Genomic DNA, 20,073 nt, shown 5'->3' with positions numbered 1-20,073 from the left:
GCTAACTCATAGTATGATTTAATACAATTAGAGACCCATTTAAATTATCTTTGGCTAGATACTGCCTGATCCTTCATTCTATCTGAAAATGCTATAATTAGCCTAGGGGAGCTTTTGAATGGTTTTGTTATGCCCAGCAAAATGACAGCCTTAACTACATCAAAGGTATGTAGTTTGGCTTCCCCATGGTTCAGTTTGGGAAAGGAAACGGCAGATGAATCACCTGAGTTAAATGGAAGCATGAAACAATCTCTGGTAAAAATGCAGTGTTAGTCCGAAGGGTCACCTTATCCTTATGGAAAGCAATGTAAGGTAGAGCAGCCATAAGTGCCTGAACGTCCCTATCCCTTCCAGTTGATGATTGTGCTCCTCCCTGTCTGCTGACACCGTTGTGTTGTCTGTCATCACCTGATCTGTCAGTCCACTCAGCACATAGAGAAATACTGTGCAAGCTAGTCAAACAGTTCAGAGCTGTAGTATATTATATGAAGGTGATTCTCTTCAGGAGCCCATAGGACTTGGGTTTGAAGGTAGTGCAGGTAAGCTCTTCAGCTGAGCACACAAGCATCTATTAGCAGTGCCCTGGTGACAAGTGGAGAAAACAGTATCCACGTTTGCAAACCTGCAGAGTCCTTCTACCAGTTTAACTATTAGAGGACTTCTCAGGGGATTAGTACCCCCATGTTCATATGATCTCTGTTTGGTAGATACGCCATTTTCAACTACTTTTGTAAGGTGGATATAGTCTGGCATGCCACGTGATGTAAATACAGAAAACAATGTGATCAAGAAAACAGAGGCAAACTCTTACTGACATTTAAGGGTGACCCTGCAGCTGGTTGATGAGGTCTACAATGTTACTGAATCTGTTTTATGGCAGATAAGCTCTTGCTGTTGTGGAATCTAACACTACCCCTACGAACTCTATCCTTTGGGTTAGCACTAAAGTTGACTTTTCTCTATTGCTTCTGAGACCCAGCATAGTGTAAAGTTGTAGGATCATATGAAATGGAGTCATTCATTTGTTGCATTGACTCCCTCAAATGAGGAATCATTGTGGTGCGGGTCTACCTGTACCCTTTGCTTTCTCAGGTGAGCCATCATGAATGCCAAGCACTTGGTAATTACTTTTGGTGCTGCTGAAAGACCAAAGGGCAGGACTCTGCACTAATTGTGGTAATTTCCCACTTGGAATTGCAGGTATTTTCTGTGTGCAGTGTAGACTGATATGTGAAAGCATGTGTCCTGTAGGCTAACAGCATGAACCAGTTTTGGGGATCTAAAGATGGGATTAGAGAGGTTAGGGATTTGAATCTGAAGTGGCAGATTAAGGTGTTGAGACAGCTCAAATCCAGAACTGTGCGGCATACCCCTTCTTTAGGATTAGAAAATGTGAGTAAAACCCCTTCTCTCTGAATTCTAGAGGCACTTCTATCGCTCCAAGATTCAGATGTAAACTCATTTTTAATAATCTCTCATGAGTGGTCCCTGAAGAGGGTTGGGTGTTAGGAACGTTCTGAAATTGAATGCAACACCCACATTCTGATGATTTCTAAGATCCTGAGGTGATGTGATTCCTAGTTTCTGGAAAATAAAAAAAGGCAACTGCCAAAAGAAGGGACGGGAAAGGGAAAGAAAGTAAATAGATCCTCTAAATGCTCCAAGTGGCTCTTGACTAATATGTCAGATTTGCTACTTGAAGATGGACACAGCATGACTATGCAGAGGCTTTCCTCCATTGAAATCTCTACTTTTTCTAGAAAAAAGAAAAGGAGTACTTGTGGCACCTTAGAGACTAATTTATTTGAGCATAAGCTTTCATGAGCTACAGCTCACTTCATCGGATGCATGTAGCTCACAAAAGCTTATGCTCAAATAAATTGGTTAGTCTCTAAGGTGCCACAAGTACTCCTTTTCTTTTTGCGAATACAGACTAACACGGCTGTTACTCTGAAACCTACTTTTTCTAGGTGGTTCAGAAGATCGTTGTTGGCTATAGCAGTAAGCAGAGGGCCCCTCTCTAGAATAACTCAGCAGTCTGGGTTGTTTCCTTCCAGGGACTGATGTATTAAATCCCAAAGACTAAATACCACCATATGAATCTTTCAGGAAGAGCACAGCTTCCTTTGTCTTGATGTTAAAGGAATCCTCAAGAACTGTCTGGACCTCTTTGGTAGTTTTCTCCGCTGTTTGGCAGACATTTTTCAATAAAAAGATATTTTGTCCCAGTTTAAGATGTCATATTTCACTAAGCCCTGGTCTACACTACAAGTTTAGGTTGAATTTAGCAGTGTTAGATCGATTTAACCCTGCACCTGTCCACACGACGAAGCCATTTTTGTCGACTTAAAGGGCTCTTAAAATCGATTGCTATACTCCTCCCCAACGAGGGGATTAGCGCTGAAATCAACATCGCTACTGGAAAAGTCTGTTTACATGTCTGGGGATGGAGCGGAAATCCTCCAGGGACATCTCAGTGAAGTTCTCCTGGAGGTACTCCCAAAGCCTTTGCAAAAGGTTTCTGGGGAGGGCAGCCTTATTCCGTCCTCCATGGTAGGACACTACACCATGCCAGGCCAGTAGCACGTAGTCTGGAATCACTGCATAACAAAGCATGGCAGCGTATGGTCCCGGTGTTTGCTGGCATTCAAGCAACATCCGTTCTTTATCTCTCTGCGTTATCCTCAGGAGAGTGATATATTCATGGTCACCTGGTTGAAATAGGGGAATTTTATTACAGGGACATTCAGAGGCGGCCGTTCCTGCTGGGCTGTTTGCCTGTGGCTGAAAAGAAATCATCTCCACTATTAGCCACTGGGGGCAGGAGGGGTAAAGCGATCATCCCAGAGAATTGGAGGGGCACGACCTTGTACCGAAAGCACATGTGCTATGTAATGTTAACAGGTTGGTTCACTGTGAAAGAGTCTACCCATTGTTCTCTAAAATGTGTCTTTTTAAATACTACTCTCCCTTTTTTTCCTCCCACAGCTGCAAATGTTTTAACACTCCCCGTATCACCTCGTCCCAGAGGAGTGCGTAGATAAGAAGGCGAAAAAAACGCACTCGCGATTAAATGTTCTCTGAGCTCATACAGTCCTCCAGCACTGAAAGAGTTCAGCAGAATGCGTGGAGGCAAGCAATGTCAGAGTCCAGGAAAGCACAAAATGAACACGAGGACAGGAGGGATGTGAAAGAGGAGAGGTAGCAGGAGCAAGAGGAGACAAGGCAGGATGCAATGCTGAGGCTACTGGAGGATCAAACTGATATGCTCCGGCGTATGACTGAGCTGCAGGAAAGGCAGCAGGAGCAGACCGCCGCTGCAGCCCATGTGTAACCAACTGCCCTCCTCCCCAAGTTCCACAGCCTCCTCACCCAGATGCCCAAGAACACAGGGGGTGGGGGCCCCCCTCCAGGCACCCAACCACTCCCCCCCAGAGGACTGCCCAAGCAACAGAAGGCTGGCATTCAATATGTTTTGAAGTGCAGTGTGGCCTTGTCCTTCCCTCCTCCACCACCCCCACCCAGTGCTTCCCTCCTCCCCCACCTCTTCTGGGCTACCTTGGCAGTTATCCCCCTATTTGTGTGACGAATTAATAAAGAATGCATGAATTTGAAACAATGACTTTATTGCCTCTGCAAGCAGTGATCGAAGGGGAGAAGTTGGTTGGCTTACAGGGAAGTAGAGTGAACCAAGTGGGTGGGTCTTCATCAAGGAGAAACAAAACAGAACTGTCACACCGTAGCCTGGCCAGTCACGAAACCGGTTTTCAAAGCTCCTCCGATGCACAGCGCGCCCTGCTGTGCTCTTCTAACCGCCCTAGTGTCTGGCTACACGTAATCAGTGGCCAGGCGATTTGCCTCAACCTCCCACCCCACCATAAACATCTCCCCCTTACTCTCACAGATATTGTGGAGCACACAGGAAGCAGTAACAACAATGGGAATATTGGTTTCGCTGACGTCTAACCGAGTCAGTAAACTCCACCAGTGCGCTTTTAAATGTCCAAATGCACATTCTACCACCATTCTGCCCTTGCTCAGTCTATAGTTGAACAGCTCCTGACGACTGTCCAGGCTGCCTGTGTATGGCTTCATGAGCCATGGCATTAAGGGGTAGGCTGGGTCCCCAAGGATAACTCTAGGCATTTCAACATCCCCAACGGTTATTTTCTGGTCTGGGAATAAAGTCCCTTCCTGCAGCTGTTCAAACAGACCAGAGTTCCTGAAGATGTGAGCGTCACGTACCTTTCCCGGCCATTCCACGTTGATGTCAGTGAAACATCCCTTGTGATCCACTAGTGCTTGCAGCACCATTGAAAAGTACCCCTTTCAGTTTATGTACTGGCTGCCAAGGTGGTCCGGTCCCAAGATAGGGATATGCATTCTGTCTATCGCCCCACCACGTTTAGGGAATCCCATTGGAGCAAAGCCATCCACTAGTACCTACACATTTCCCAGAGTCACTACCCTTGATAGCAGCAGCTCAATGATTGTGTTGGCTATTTGGATCACAGCAGCCCCTACAGCAGATTTCCCACTCCAAATTGATTCCCGACTGACCAGTAGCTGTCTGGCGTTGCAAGCTTCCCCAGGGCTATCGTCACTTGCTTGTGAACTGTGAGGGCTGCTCTCATCTTGGTATTCCTGTGCTTCAGGGCAGGGGAAAGCAAGTCACAAAGTTTCATGGAAGTACCCTTACGCATGCGAAAGTTTCGCAGCCACTGGGAATCATCCCAGACCTGCAACAGTATGTGGTCCCACCAGCCTGTGCTTGTTTCCCGGGCCCAGAATCGGCATTCCACGGCATGAGCCTGCCCCATTGCCACCAGGATGTCCAAATTGCTGAGGCCCGTACTTTGAGAGACGTCTGTTCCATATCCTCATCACTCTAGTCACTGCGCTGCTGTCGCCTCCTTGCCTGCTTTTGCAGGTTCTGGTTCTGAACATACTGCAGGATACTGCGCGAGGTGTTTACAATGCTCATAACTGCCGCGGTGATCTAAGCGGGCTCCATGCTTGCCATGGTAAGGCATCTGCAGGAGAGCAGAGTTGTAGCGGAAGCGATGGCTGACAACGGATGCCACGAGAATAGATATTTATAGAGAACGATGAGAGGACCTGCGAGGTGGATGCAGGAGAGCAGAGTTGCAGCAGAAGCGGGAGCCCATGACAGCCAACATGAAGAAATTCGCTATTGAGACAAGCACAGGGGAGCAGAGTTGCAGCGGAAACAGTGGTTCGATGACGATGGTTAGTAGTCCTACTGCACTATCTGCTGAAAGCAGTATGGCATCTCATAGAATCATAGAATATCAGGGTTGGAAGGGACCCCAGAAGGTCATCTAGTCCAACCCCCTGCTCGAAGCAGGACCAATTCCCCGTTAAATCATCCCAGCCAGGGCTTTGTCAAGCCTGACCTTAAAAACCTCTAAGGAAGGAGATTCTACCACCTCCCTAGGTAACGCATTCCAGTGTTTCACCACCCTCTCAGTGAAAAAGTTTTTCCTAATATCCAACCTAAATCTCCCCCACTGCAACTTGAGACCATTACTCCTCGTTCTGTCATCTGCTACCATTGAGAACAGTCTAGAGCCATCCTCTTTGGAACCCCCTTTCAGGTAGTTGAAAGCAGCTATCAAATCCCCCCTCATTCTTCTCTTCTGCAGGCTAAACAATCCCAGCTCCCTCAGCTTCTCCTCATAACTCATGTGTTCCAGTCCCCTAATCATTTTTGTTGCCCTTCGCTGGACTCTCTCCAATTTATCCACATCCTTCTTGAAGTGTGGGGCCCAAAACTGGACACAGTACTCCAGATGAGGCCTCACCAATGTCGAATAGAGGGGAACGATCATGTCCCTCGATCTGCTCGCTATGCCCCTACTTATACATCCCAAAATGCCATTGGCCTTCTTGGCAACAAGGGCACACTGCTGACTCATATCCAGCTTCTCGTCCACTGTCACCCCTAGGTCCTTTTCCGCAGAACTGCTGCCTAGCCATTCGGTCCCTAGTCTGTAGCTGTGCATTGGATTCTTCCATCCTAAGTGTAGGACCCTGCACTTATCCTTATTGAACCTCATCAGATTTTTTTTGGCCCAATCCTCCAATTTGTCTAGGTCCTTCTGTATCCTATCCCTCCCCTCCAGCGTATCTACCACTCCTCCCAGTTTAGTATCATCCGCAAATTTGCTGAGAGTGCAATCCACACCATCCTCCAGATCATTTATGAAGATATTGAACAAAACCGGCCCCAGGACCGACCCTGCATGTAAAAAAGGTGCGAAACGATTGTCGGCCATTGCTTTCATGGAGGGAGGGGCGACTGACAAGATGTACCCAAAACCACCCGCAACAATGTTTTTGCCCCATTAGGCATTGGGAGCTTAACCCAGAATTCCAATGGGCGGCGGAGACTGCGGAAACTGTGGGATAGCTACCCACAGTGCAACACTCTGAAAGTCAATGCTAGCCACGGTACTGTGGACGCACTCCGCTGACTTAATGTGCTTAGTGGGGCCACACACAATCGACTGTATAAAATCGCTTCCTAAAAAATCGACTTCTATAAATTCGACCTAATTTCGCAGAGTAGACACACCCTTAGAGGGCCTAACTATTGGCACTACACATTTGTAAATCTGAGGAAGAGTAGTTCTTCCTACCAAATAAATCTAATGGCCAATCTTCCAGGCGTTACCGTATACAAAAGGTCAAGTAGTCAGTGATTTTTCTTGCACAATTTCAACTGGAATCTCAAGGGTATCCACCATTCAGCTCAGTAGTTCTTGAAAAGTCTTATAATAGTCAGGCAGACGTAGTGGCCACTGATAACTCATCAAGCGAAAAGGTGGAAATGGCTGCTGGAATTAGCTGTTCCTCAATCTGAGGGCATTCTTCCTCATTTTTTTTTTTTGCTCATCCTGCTGAGCAGTGTGCCTCCTCAGCCTGAATGATTTTGCAGATAAAGGAGATGTAGCTTTTCAGGGGGCAGGAGAGGTTGGTTTCCATGCTGGCAGCATGCCCCAAGACTCCCAGTCAGGTAAAGGGGGGAAATGTAAAAAGTAAACTAACAACATAAATGCTAAAAGTAATTATAACTGAATACTCTACAAATGTATACAGTAAATCATACTGGTAAGATGTCTGTTTCATTCTAGTTCTGACATGCCCCTTTTATGGTATGTAATTATCTGCTCAAAGCCCAGAAGGTTTCAGAACTAAAAAAGACACTAACCTTTTAATCACATGCTCACTAGATAACTCTGAGGCTCCCTCTAAGCTCTGCAGGGCTGCTTCTTAATCACATCTGCCCCCATTTCTACACCATTGTATTCAATTAGCATTACACACATAACAGCAGAACACTAGAGGGAGTTTGGATATAAGAGTCAGGAAGGAAGGAGAAAATGGGAAATAAGATGGCCACAGCCGTTGCAATTTTGTGAGTTTGTCTGAAGAAAGAATTGTGTTGAATGTTACTGTTCTTTTATTTAAGTGAAAAGACAACTCCTAGCTCTCCCACATCCACATTTATTTCCCTGTTATATCAATGTTTTTCTCCCCATCAACCTTGTTCCTTGAGGAAAGAGTCTGGAATGAAGAGGTTAAATATGATTATTACCTTGACAGTATCCCTATCAGAACAGCCTACAAGTGATATAATCATGGACGAAAACCCCAATTAAAAAACATCTAAAATGTGCTGAACAGCTTTATTTGGAAAAAGACTGAGTTCTATTGGTTTAAGCCACAGACGGCCAGGAGAAAGAGGAAAAGAAAGTTTAGAAAAATCAGGAAATATCATTGAAAGTATTAGATTCCTTCTGTAGTCTCACATTCCAGGGAGAAAAGTACCATAGAGGTAGTCCTCTCTGATAAAACAAGTCAAGGAACATTACTGTAGTAATTGAGGACCTCAATCTCTTACACACACAATAGATATTCAGTAAAACAGATGAAAGAGAAGGTGGGGGGGGGGGCGGGCACAAAAGCCATTATTCCTCCTATTTAAAGTGTTGTTTTTCTTTGTGAAACTATGGAAGTCCAATTCTTTCTATCCTAAGGAACAAAAAGCATTCAGTGTCCACTGAAAGCAAAGGGGGTAGATTACTGACTGTACGCGCAACATTCAAGAATTGCTTTCTAGGTCACGGATTTCTATTGTTCATCCTGTGCACATGTTGAGAACAACAATGCTATCTTGTCACAAAAAAGGATGGAATCTAAGTCTGGACACAAACTTGACATGCTCATAACAGAAAATAAGCAGGGAATAGTAATATTACAAGCAGTAAAGTCTAGTCTTAAAACCAGTAAATACTTAATGGGATGAAATGAGAAACTTTTCAAGAAATACAGACCACATATCAAATATAAAAAACACTTCATAATTGTTTATATAAAATGTAGAACACACATTTTGTAAAATGTATTTTCTATAAAAGCTTGAATAAGATGGCTACTTTAATGTGCACTTGCTTACTTAAGTAATTTTTTGGATTTTTAAAAAATGTATTAAGTATATTTTAATAAAGAATGCAGGAACACAAACATATGTCACCAGGAGGTATTCACACATAGCCTCTCTTTAAAGATTAAATCTGGGTGAATCTCCCATTTAATCTGTATCACTGTTTATTTGTTCCAGACTAATAAAAACAGTTTATAGTGAAAAATCATTATTTTAACATTCTATACAGCAATGGTTATCTCAACCTTTCCAGACTACTGTACCCCTTTCGGGAGTCTGATTTGTCTTGCATACCCCCAAGTTTCACCTCACTTAAAAACTACTTGCTTACAAAATCAGACATAAAAATACAAAAGTGTCACAGCGTACTATTACTGAAAAATTGCTTACTTTCTCATTTTTACCACAGAATTATAAATCAATTTGAATATAAATATCGTACTTACATTTCAGTGTATAGTGTATATAGAGCAATATAAACAAGTCATTTTATGATTTTAGTTTGTACTGACTTCACTCGTGCTTTTTACGTAGTCTGTTAAACTAGCTAATATCTAGATGTGTTGATGTTCCCTCTGGAAGACCTCTCCACGGGTATGTGTACTCCTGGTTAAGAACCACTGCTATATGGCACCTTACCACTTTTAGAAAGGAAGACTTACACTCTGTCAAGTTCAAATTAGCACCACAGGACAGTTAAGAACAAGGATCTATCTTGTCCTTATAGGCTGCCTTGTTAATATTTAGAAAATGCTTCCAGAAAAGAAAAAAAATTAATGCAAGTGATCTTTAAACCAAGGGTGCCAAACACATTCTAGACTTTTACATATTAGGATTATGATGTGCTGTTACCTAGAACATGCTAACTAACACATTTCTAAAATCCACTGTAAATAAGTCATAGACAACTGCCATCAACAGGTGCCAAAACTGGTCAAGTGCTTTGTCTATAATACATTTTAAATACTATTAGTTATCACAGGTGTTCTCAACCTTTTTCTTTCTGAGGCCCTGCCAACATGCTATAAAAAACTCCATGGCCCACCTGTGCCACAATAACTGGTTTTCTGCATATAAAAGCCAGGGCCGGCATTAGGGGCATTGCCCAGGGCCCCACGCCACAGGGGGCCTCGTGAAGCTACATTGCTCAGGTTTTGGCTTCAGCCCCAGGTGGCTGGGCTCGGGGCCCCAGACTTCAGCCCCCTGTGATGGGGTTTTAGCTTTCTGCCCTGGGCCCCAGTGAGTCTGATGCTGGCCCTGCTTGGTGGCCCCCCTGAAACCTGCTCGCAGCCCCACAGGGTGGCCCAGACCCCTGGTTGAGAACCACTGAGTTAGCACACACTAACTAACATGCTAACATCACGCCTTGAAATCCTTGATTAGATAAGGCCTCAGTGGCAAGGGCTGAACTACCTGTTCAGTTACAGTCCATGGGCTGGGAATAAAAAGTTCATTGACAAGAGGCAAACTTAGCAGTTTGTACAATTTTAGTTTGTGCATAGCTAAGTTAAATACTGCATTTAATTATTTATTAATTAAATGTTTTACAGAAGCATCTAGAACAGAGGTGGGCAAACTACAGCCTGCAGGCCACATCCACCGTCCAGCCTGACCCTTGAGCTCCCGGCCTCTTCCCCGCTTTTCCCCCCTCCCCCACAGCCTCAGCGCACCACGACCCCAGCACAGGAGGGGGCTGCACTGTGGGGGCAGAGGAGAGCAGGAAGGGAGGCTCACCTGCAGCCTCAGGGGAGCAGGCAGGCAGTGCGGGTGCGCGGGCGGAGGACTGAGGAGGAGCACCGGGCAGCCACACAGCTGGGTAGAGAGAAGCGATGCTTTGAAGGGGAAACTGCCACTTCTCTCCAGCTGCGTGGCTGCCCCGCTCCTCCTGAGTCCTCCGCCTATGTTCGCAGGGCCGCATTCTGAAAGGGGCTTTAGAGGGGGGGTGGGATACGGGGTGGGGATGCAGAGGGCCTGTCGGGGCGGGGGTGTGGATAGGGGTCGGGGCAATCAGGGAGCAGGGAGGTTGTGTCCATGTAGGCACCTTAAATCATTTATTAAAAAAATCTAAAATGTGACTCTTAAATTTAACATTGATCAACTTTGTATTCAAAAATGGTAAATGAACAATATACACATATAGCAAATAAAGCAACCACATTATGTTTATTTAAACCCTCATCATAACCCTACCATTTATCATCACTCAGAATGAACTCAGACTGTTAGTTGAACTCAGATTAAAAATATTCGGGGGCAAAGAAAAGAGACCCTATGCATGTTTACTGTGCTGTACACATAACAAATTATAAGTTGAAATCTGAAAACTTTCTGATTTATTCAGCTTTCAGTGTTTTTGCGCACCCAGTCCTTATTTTATAAAAAAGGATCAGGGTCAGTTGTGGCTCCAAATGGGTCTATATTTAACAGAAAAAAAGTTAAAGGAGTTTTCATGAGCTCAGCTGCTCCCGTATGGGAGTTTCTTCTCAGATATAACAGAAGAGACAGGACTCCTGGGGAAGACAGGCTAACTGTAAAGAACAAATCTCTTCTGATATTAAGGGCGCCAGTGAGCAACACCAGAGATCTTTAGGGCCAGCCCCTAACCTAGATCAATTGATGATGGTAGGGAGCCATGAGCTGAGTCTGTCCAGCCTGTACCTCTCTTCTAGGGGTTAAGGAAACCCCCACTCTTGAGAGGGAGGTGAAGGGAAAGGGAAGTATGCTTCAAAAAGGACTGCTCCAGCATGAAAGAAAATAGCATCGGGGCAGACCTACAAGAGCTGGACAGAACGGAAGAGATCAGAACCTGGGGCATCTGGTTACCAGACGCAGGGAAAATCAGTGAGGACTTCTCTCGAATCCAGCTTCTCCTATATCCCGCAACTGACCTGCCTTCTTTACAAGATACCCAAGCCCTGAACTTTCTGTGTTGTCTTAGGGTTTGTCTAGAATAAAGTTTGTGGTCCCATTTTAACCTGAGTTAGTCACAAAACTAGTTTAGGCATAACCCTAGAGGGAACTCCATAGTGTTCTCTCAGAATCTCAATAGGCCTCTCAAACAATCTTTTAAAAAAAAAGGTTGACCCCAATTCTTACATTTTGAAATACCAAGATGGGAGGGGAAAATAAGTACAACCATAATTTAATTGTTTGGGGGGAAATAGTTTTCCAGTGTGAGAGATACCAGGTGAAGACTTGCACCCGCAAGAATAACTCATGGAACAGCTTTATCTAAAGAACAGAATAGAGACAGTTCTTTCTGAAGCATATCAAAGAATACTTATGCCATATTTCAGATTTGTTAAAAAAAAACTGAGTCTACTGAATATATCAGCTGTCATGGACATAAGAATTAGATAAGAACTCCAAAAATATTAATCAAATTCTCTGAATACTGAAACAAAATCCCTAAACTCTATTAACATGCAAAAAAAATTAGTTAAGAAAACAGATGCAACTTACTGGGTTATCAGTGGAATCGTCAGCCAGCTGTAAACCAAAGTAATCCCTCTCTGTCAAATCGAGATGTTTGAACACTATATCCAACAAAACTTGTCCCTGATCGTTTTTCTGGAGAAGGAAAAAAAGTCATATTGTTTAAAATCAAAGCCAACTTTAAATGGACAGACTGCTTCATGCATGCACAACACCTACAGCTTATTTCAGGTGTGTTCACAAAATTTACATCCAAAAATCCACAAAATTTCTCTCAGTACAATATAATTTTTAAATAAGATACTTCTCTCATTGCCACAAACAGAACTTATTTTTCCTCAATTAAAAATATAGGAATTTCTTGTTGCCCTCAGAAACAGAAAGTACAGTAGCTATGCAATTGTTCCATAAAGCATTTAACAACAAATTTGATGAATAGCAAAACGATTCAAAAAAGTGACAAAATAAAGCAATAAACTAAATTGGTATTTTTAGGACATGACAGAATTTCAGGTAACGCTTTTCAGAACATTCCAATATCACTCTTCAGCCCAAATAAATTAATCTAATATTTCATTTGCAAATCATTCTCTACATCTAAATCAACACAATTACTGAAAAATATTTGCAGAGTTACACCGCATGGATATTTAAAGAGCTGTATGAATTTTTGATTGATGGTGAATATCCTTAAAGATGTCTTCGGAGACAAATTTTACTCTAAAAGAACCTACTGAAGAGAACACAGACTAGCGCTAAACTTTTTAATTAGGGCCAATGACTGGACATTATTTTCATTACAAGGCCTCACTTTTTCCATAAGAAGATATATAAACCATTGATAGAGTCTTAAAACTGCACCATTCTACTGGTTACTACATGAAATTATTCAAAACACAGTGATCCATTATGACAAGTCTTGGCAAACGGGTTATTATCCTGTACTGACTTACATTTAAATAAGCACTCTTCCAAGGAAAGTTGTGAACCCGTCACGCAAATCCTTAGAGATAATTAACATTAATCAGGACAGAATGGCAGAAAAAATTCAAGGACAAATCCCATATTAGTAGTAGGAGGCATTAGAGATGATTGATTAGATAACATAATAATGTTTTCCATTATTCTAGTACCAAGCAAGCTCCACACAGCCTTTTAAATGCTGAAACTTTATCAAATCAGGAAAAACCTACACTAAAATAAGAAACAAAATCATTTCCCTCTTTAATACAAGATGGCTGCTGCTCTACTCCCAAATGCCAAATCCTAACAGTACACTATAATAATTCATTCAAATACTTGCAAATTTAAATGCTTGGCTTGCAATCAATAAATAAAGGGAGAATAAGGGCTTGCCTGCACAGCGCTGCAACGTTCTCGCTCAGGGGTGTGAAAAAACATCCCACTGAACACAACAAGTTTCAGCACTGTAAAGCACCAGTGTAGACAGTGCACCAGCACTGGTAGCTACGCCCCTCATGGAGGTGGGTTTTTTTAGAGCGCAGGGAGAGCTCTCTGCCGTGACTATACAAGCCACGTAAAAGCGCTGCCACGGTAACGCTTTAAATGTTGCCAGTGCAGACTAGCCCTAATAGTCCAAAAACACGAAATATCTTCAAAAAATGTTTTACCCCCCTTCTATGCCTATGCTAGCAGCACTTTATACAGTGGTACAGGGATGTGGTATACTATACTAGCAGAACGTTCCTAGCGTGGACGCAGCTACACCAGCAAAGCTGCACTTTTTATCAGAATACGAAAGCCATTCCCATTCCATGAGTGAAACAAGTTAAAAAAGTTTTGCAGATAGCTGCATCTACTCTACAGATTTCTGCCAACACAGCTATGTTCATTAGGGATCACACTTCTTTGCCCTCTTGACCGACAGAACTATGCCAGTAGATGTTTGTAATGTAGACACAGGGGGAGGAAGAGGAAAAAATGAAAAAGAGCAACACATTATGAGTTTGTTCAGATTTGAAAAAGATTTCTTCAGAACTTAACTTCTTGTTACTTAGTGGCAAAAAACATACATTTCTCAAGTGATTACGTACTGAAGTTAAATAGCTTCTTAACTATAGCATCCCTTTCACTACAGCAATTTTTTGAAATAAAAAAGAAAAACAAATATTCTCAAGACCTAAATGTGCTTCAGAACTAGATACTTTGGTCCTAAGTAAAAGGAAGCCAGATATCTAGAAAAAGGCATTAGCACAGCATAACCATTAAAAAACACCACAACAAGAACTGAAAAAAGTGCAAGGAAAGTAAGATTCATAAAGCTGACCATCTGATAGGAATAGCCGAAAAATATAAAAGCCAGAAAACAAGTTACTAAAAGCACTTTCAATTTAGGCCCAAAATTGTATTTAATGTTAGAAGTTAGAAAGTATTTTAAAAATCCAACATTGTAGTAAAGAAATTTTTAGAATAGCTTTTTACTTGGAGGCCTAGCATTCTAAGTTTCCCAAAGAACATAACATTAAGCAGCTGAAAACTCAGTTAAATTATGCTTCCTCAGCTACAAAACCTAAGCCCAAAAGTGCTCTGACTAGGGAGTGCTCTGACTATGGCTCCATATATTAAGGTTCCTATTGCATAAGCCTATTTTTTGTAGCTCCCCTATAGCTTTGTTTAATTTCACTTAATAATTGCCAGGTTTACTTTGAAAACAAAGTCTTTTTTTCTGAAAAAGAAAAAAGAAGAAAAAAACTGGTCTTTTGTTAAATATTAAGAAATCAGGAGGCACATGTAGTTAAACAAGTCAATTAAAAATAATTCTTAACGCAAAGGATTAAAAATGTCACACACACAAGCAAAAGACAACCGATATTAACACAGTGTACATACATGGTAATTATGCCACACTCTCCTGACTCTGTATACTATTCCTATTTGATAGGACAGAGAAAGAAGGAGGGAAGGACTAGACAGATGGAAAACGCATAAATATAGCAATGTAAATACCGCTGTAGCTACAAATATACTAGAGTATATTTATGTACCAGAGAAGATCAGATCTTGTAAAAGTTTCCAGAAGAAAAAAATCATCCAAGTTACTGTTTCCTGAGAAGGCTTTGTAGCATCAATAATTCAGGTACACAGATTTTTACTGAAATCCAACACACTAAGATTGTACTTTGGAGTCAACAGCTAATGAAGATGTCAGTGACATTTTACTAAATCCTAACCTAATTTTCAAATTACATCTTAATTAAGGCCCTACTTGAATCATGGGATGATTGTCAAAAAATTGTAGCTCAGTTGCGGACAAGCCATGGAAAATCATGGAAAAGTAATAATGGACCTTATTATTTGCAGTAATGAGGTCCATTATTACTTTTCCACGCTTTTCCACTGTCCGCAGCCCAGGGCTGAGAGTGGCAGCTCACGCTCTGAGCAGCCCGAGGCTGAGCACACTAAGCTGGAGATGAGCACAGACGGGGCTCCCGCTACCGGCTGCTCAGGGCTGAGAGCGGCAACTCACGCTCTCAGCAGCCCGAGGCTCAGAGCCGCTGCTCAGGGCTGAGAGTGGGGGCTCCTCTATTGGCAACCTGGGGCTAAGAGCAGTGCTCACGCTGGGGCTCCCACTGTCAAAACTGCAGTGGAAGCCTAATATTGTGGAATCCACAATTTCCTATCACAAATTAAGTAAGGCCTTAATCTTAGTATTTTTAATGTTCTTCACATATTTCTCAAGACAACTGTAGATTAGAATTCATATTTTTAGAGCCAATGATAGCTTCCTACAGGTGCAAAGTTTACTTCTGCTGTTTGAGTGAAGATATATTCTGTAAATGGATTTGGTAATAGACAGAATGTAAACCTAAGAGTTGATCTTGTTCTTTGACTTAGAGAAAGCTCAAAAATTAATTTTGTGAGCATATCACCTATACAATGAATATTAAAAGCTCAGAACTTGTTGGTTAGGTTCAAATTATTAGTACAAAGTGTTGTGTTTTTCCAATGTTAGGTGCTAACTGATGAACAGAGGGAGTTCTGTATGCACTCTTGAAGGTAGAGCAGTAGGAGTAAAAAATAGGGTTTTTCTTTATTAGGGGCAGTAAATTAACATAATAAATCACAGGAAAGTTGTAATATGAAGCAGTGGGAACTTTTGGGCAGCAATTACTGTGAACACAATGCCTTGAACTTAGTAAGAGAGAAAGATAAATATGTGGCAGAATGAGACCTCCATTTAACCATGTCTTAAATATTTTGTATAGTAATCTTGAAGTTTGCCTGCCCAGATGAAGCTAAAGATCTTTCGGTAAAAGGTCTGAACTGGAATTTTCAATAGTATCACACTCAATGGTTACATTATACACGGAGCATTCATTTTTTAGGATTCTGATGTGACCCTAGCCACTCATAGCTAGAGATTCCCAAGATATGAGGTCTGTAGAATTAAAATAAAATAATAATAATAATAAATAATAAACATACTGAGCTAACATTGATAGAAGGGAGTTTGTCAGAAACAAGTTGCATCCCTAGGCATGCAATCTGTATTGAATTTTAATATATTTGAAAATGGGGAATAGTACAATATTCTATTCTATTTTATACTCTGAACCCTCAGCAATGCTGACAGACCTTCAACACTTGAACCACAAGAGTAACTATATCAGCAGATAGCAGGAGAAGGCTGTTATTCCAGAGAACAGATGTGCCTCAGGGTATACGTGGGAGAAGAGCCCTGCCTGGTCTGCCCCCAACCTCTCTCGCTCCCTTCTATCCTGGGAACTGGGAAAGCTCCTGACCCATGTGATGACCTTGGGATGGAGACAGGCCACTGGGACAGTGTGTTGGTTTCAAAAGGGTACACTGTGGGAGTCTAGCCTGCCATGTCTGCTTCAGAACTTCTCACACAGTCTCAATACAACATGCTGCTTCTGCTGTGGAGGCAGCATCAGCTCTTCCTTAGAATGCTTGAGATTAATTATTCTTTTGGCATCCCACCAAAATTTTCCTGAGAAACACCAGGGAGATAGCAATTTTAATAGTTTCTACCTTAGCAAAAGCTCAACAGAATTTCATGGGTCAAAGAAATACAATGCTGTAGCCTGAGGCTGTTACCGCTACAAAATCCCAGAAGCCTGCAGCAAATAATTTCACATTTTATTTTCCATTAAGCTTTTTGCTTGTTAGTACATTTATTCTAAATGTATGTTGTAGGGGATGTATGGGGGATACTAGGGAGGGGTAGTACCTCTGATGGAGGAACATGTCGTGTTCCTCAGTGAATAAATCATCTGCTTTGGTCTTCACCTACACTCAGCTCTCACCTGTTGTTCCAAGTAGCTGTTTGCATACGATAGCAGCCGCACCCCGGTAAACCAATTCAACAAGCGGGCTAAAATCAGGTGAGGGTAGCCAATGGGTGCGAGATAGGGAAACTGCCTTTCTCTAGCATGCAAAGACTGTTCTGGTGGACTGGGCGGAGGAAATCAATTTGTGATTAAATGGCCAGGAAAGCAGTTCAGCAATGTGCTGTGGGGTGTGGAGAGCATGACAAGGCACTGAAGATGTCCTGGTCACCTACTGCAGCTAAGGAAGTCCCCAGCCATAATGATTCTTCATGCTGCTGGAATCTGGCTTCTGCAGCGGAAAGAGTGGGACTGCCCCTGTGCAACAGCTTTCTCACTCAAAAATTTCCTGCACAGGTTTTCTCGCAACTCTCATTCCATTAACATCATATCATTAATCCAAGTCCTGTGGCGACTGGGAGTGGCAAAGCGACAAGTGGAGATGACCACTGGCAGTGGTAACCACAATCCTGCACGTAGGCGGCCTTGAGACTAGTGGCTGTTGGGACAGCGGAGAAGTTTGGCAGCATCCTAGGCGACTGAGTAGCCCTTTTTAGGGTAGCACTGCTCACCCCTTTTAAGGGAAGGGGCTAGAAAAGGTGCCCAAAATATTGCCTGCCACATAACATCTGGCCAGACTACCACAACTGGCAGATCATCCTACAGTGGTCAAAAAACAATAAAGAAGAAAAAACTCATTCTAGGAGCATGGAATGTCTTCACCCTTATTGTCGGAGGTGATGCACAAAGGCCTGAGAGAATAACAGCTCTTGTTTTCAGAGAACTTGCCCGCTATGATATTGATATTGCAGCACTGAGTGAGACTAGACTGGCTGGAGAAGCTTCCATCAGTGAGCTAGGAGGTGATTACACTCTTTTGGAAAGGAAAAGCAGAGGATGAAGACAGGATCCAAGGAGTTGGATTTGCAATAAGAACATCTCTTCAGAAACAACTCCCTGACCTCCCTGTTGGCCTGAGTGGACGGCTCATGGAACTTCGATTTCCCCCTGAATCCTTTACGGCACGTCACTATCATCAGTGCCTATGCACCTGTACTGACCTCCACAGAAGAAAGCAAGAAGCAGTTCTACTCTGACCTGGACTCCATCATCAAGTCAAACCCTGCATATGACAAGCTCATCCTGCTGGGAGACTTTAACGCTGGAATTGGTAGAGACAGCTGTGCCTGGAGAGAGATGATAGGATGACACAGAATGAGAAAGATGAACAGCAACAGACTGGTCCTCTTGGGTTAATATGCAGAACATAGTCTGCTCATTACTAACACCATCTTTAGGCAAAATTATAAATATAAAACGACATGGATGCACTCACAGTCCAAACAATGGTCCTGATGGACTATGTTATCACCCGCCAACGAGACATCCGCAATGTCAGAATTTCCAAAACCATGCGTGGTGCAGAATGCCGGACAGACCACAGATTGGTAAGAGGAGTGCTGAACTTGCATATAGTCCCTTCACAGTGCAAGCGCCCCCAACTTAATAGAATAGCCTTCAACACAGCAAAGCTCAAGCATAACTATTAGCTGCCGTTTCAGTAGTCACTTGATAAGCTTTTCTCATGCCCACCAATCACTGGCAACCCAACAGAAAAAGGGAACCAGTTCAAACGTGATTATTGACACAGGTAAATCAGTGCTGGGGCCAAAGGAAAGGGTACATCAGGACTGGTTCAATAACTCCTAAGTGACAAGTAAAAAGCATTTGTTGAATGGTGGAATGAACTCACTTCCATCTCAAAGAAAGATAAGTTTCAGAGTAGCAGCCATGTTAATCTGTATCTGCAAAAAGAAAAGGAGTACTTGTGGTACCTTAGAGACTAACAAATTTATCTGAGCATAAGCAAGGCCCAGTCTGAACTGAGGAGAACGCAGGAAGAGTGGTGCAGAAGTTCAGCATTATGCAGGTACAAACAACACAAAGATGTTCTTTGACTCTCTCAAAGCAGTCTATGGACCATCTAAATCTGGCACAGCCCCCTTGAAGTCAGCAGATGGCACAATCCTCATCAAAAACAAGGAGAGAATCATACAGAGATGGGCTGAACACTTCAATAGTAACAGACCATCCACAGTTGATCGGCATGTCCTTGATCATTTACCTGAAAAAACAATCAAAGAGGATCTCGACCTCCCTCCATCAGTTGAGGAAGTTATGAAAGTCATCGAACAACTGAACTCTGGCAAAGCTTCCAGAAAGGATGGTATTCCAACAGAACTGTATAAAGTAGCAGACCCCAAGGCCATTAAGGCATTTCATGACATCTTGAGTAGCATTTGGGCTGAAGACGAAATGCCACAAGACTTCAAAGATGCTATTATTGTATCACTGTTCAAAAACAAAGGCAGCAAAGCCGACTGTGGAAACTACAGAGGCATTGCTCTCCTCTGCACAGCAGGGAAAACACTAGCTCGCATTCTATTGAACAGACTCATAGCAAACATATCTGAGGAGAATCTGACAGAAGCAAGGTGTGTTTCAGATCAGGTCGTAGTACTATGGACATGATCTTTGTTGTAACGCAGGTCCAGGAAAAATTTTTAAGGCAGAACATGGACCTGTATGCAGTTTTCATTAATTTGACCAAAGCTTTTGATATGGTCAACAGAGAGGGTCTATGGGCTATTCTGCATAAACTGCGCTGTCTATGAAAGTTCATACAAATCATCCATCTGTTCCATGACCACATGACAGTGCAAGTGCTCGCCAATGGTGACTTTTCTGACGTAGTCGAAATCTCAAAATGGAGTGAAGCAAGGCTACATACTTGCTCCAGTGCTGTTCAGCTTGTTCTTTGCCTGTGTCCTCACCCATGCCACAATGGACTTGCATCCA

The 20,073-nt window shown here is 42.7% G+C and overlaps 1 protein-coding gene across 7 annotated transcripts in view; it reads right to left on the bottom strand.

Annotated features, from left to right (window-relative positions):
- PTPN4 (protein tyrosine phosphatase non-receptor type 4) overlaps window positions 1-20,073 on the bottom strand; it is a 236,115-nt gene that overhangs the window by 149,341 nt on the left and 66,701 nt on the right. For 6 of the 7 annotated variants that reach the window (XM_073305038.1, XM_073305037.1, XM_073305040.1 and 3 more), the window contains exon 3: window positions 11,933-12,040. In XM_073305038.1, the coding sequence (XP_073161139.1) occupies window positions 11,933-12,040 (108 nt within the window). Of the gene's footprint in view, window positions 1-11,932; window positions 12,041-20,073 lie in introns of those variants that run through there. The other variant, XM_073305043.1, reaches the window with a different exon arrangement.

The sequence above is a fragment of the Lepidochelys kempii genome, chromosome 11 (genome assembly GCF_965140265.1).
Source record: "Lepidochelys kempii isolate rLepKem1 chromosome 11, rLepKem1.hap2, whole genome shotgun sequence".
Taxonomy (NCBI): Eukaryota; Metazoa; Chordata; order Testudines; family Cheloniidae; genus Lepidochelys; species Lepidochelys kempii.
The sequence above is the reverse complement of the archived record's forward strand: the minus strand, read 5'-3'. Positions and strand labels throughout refer to the sequence as shown.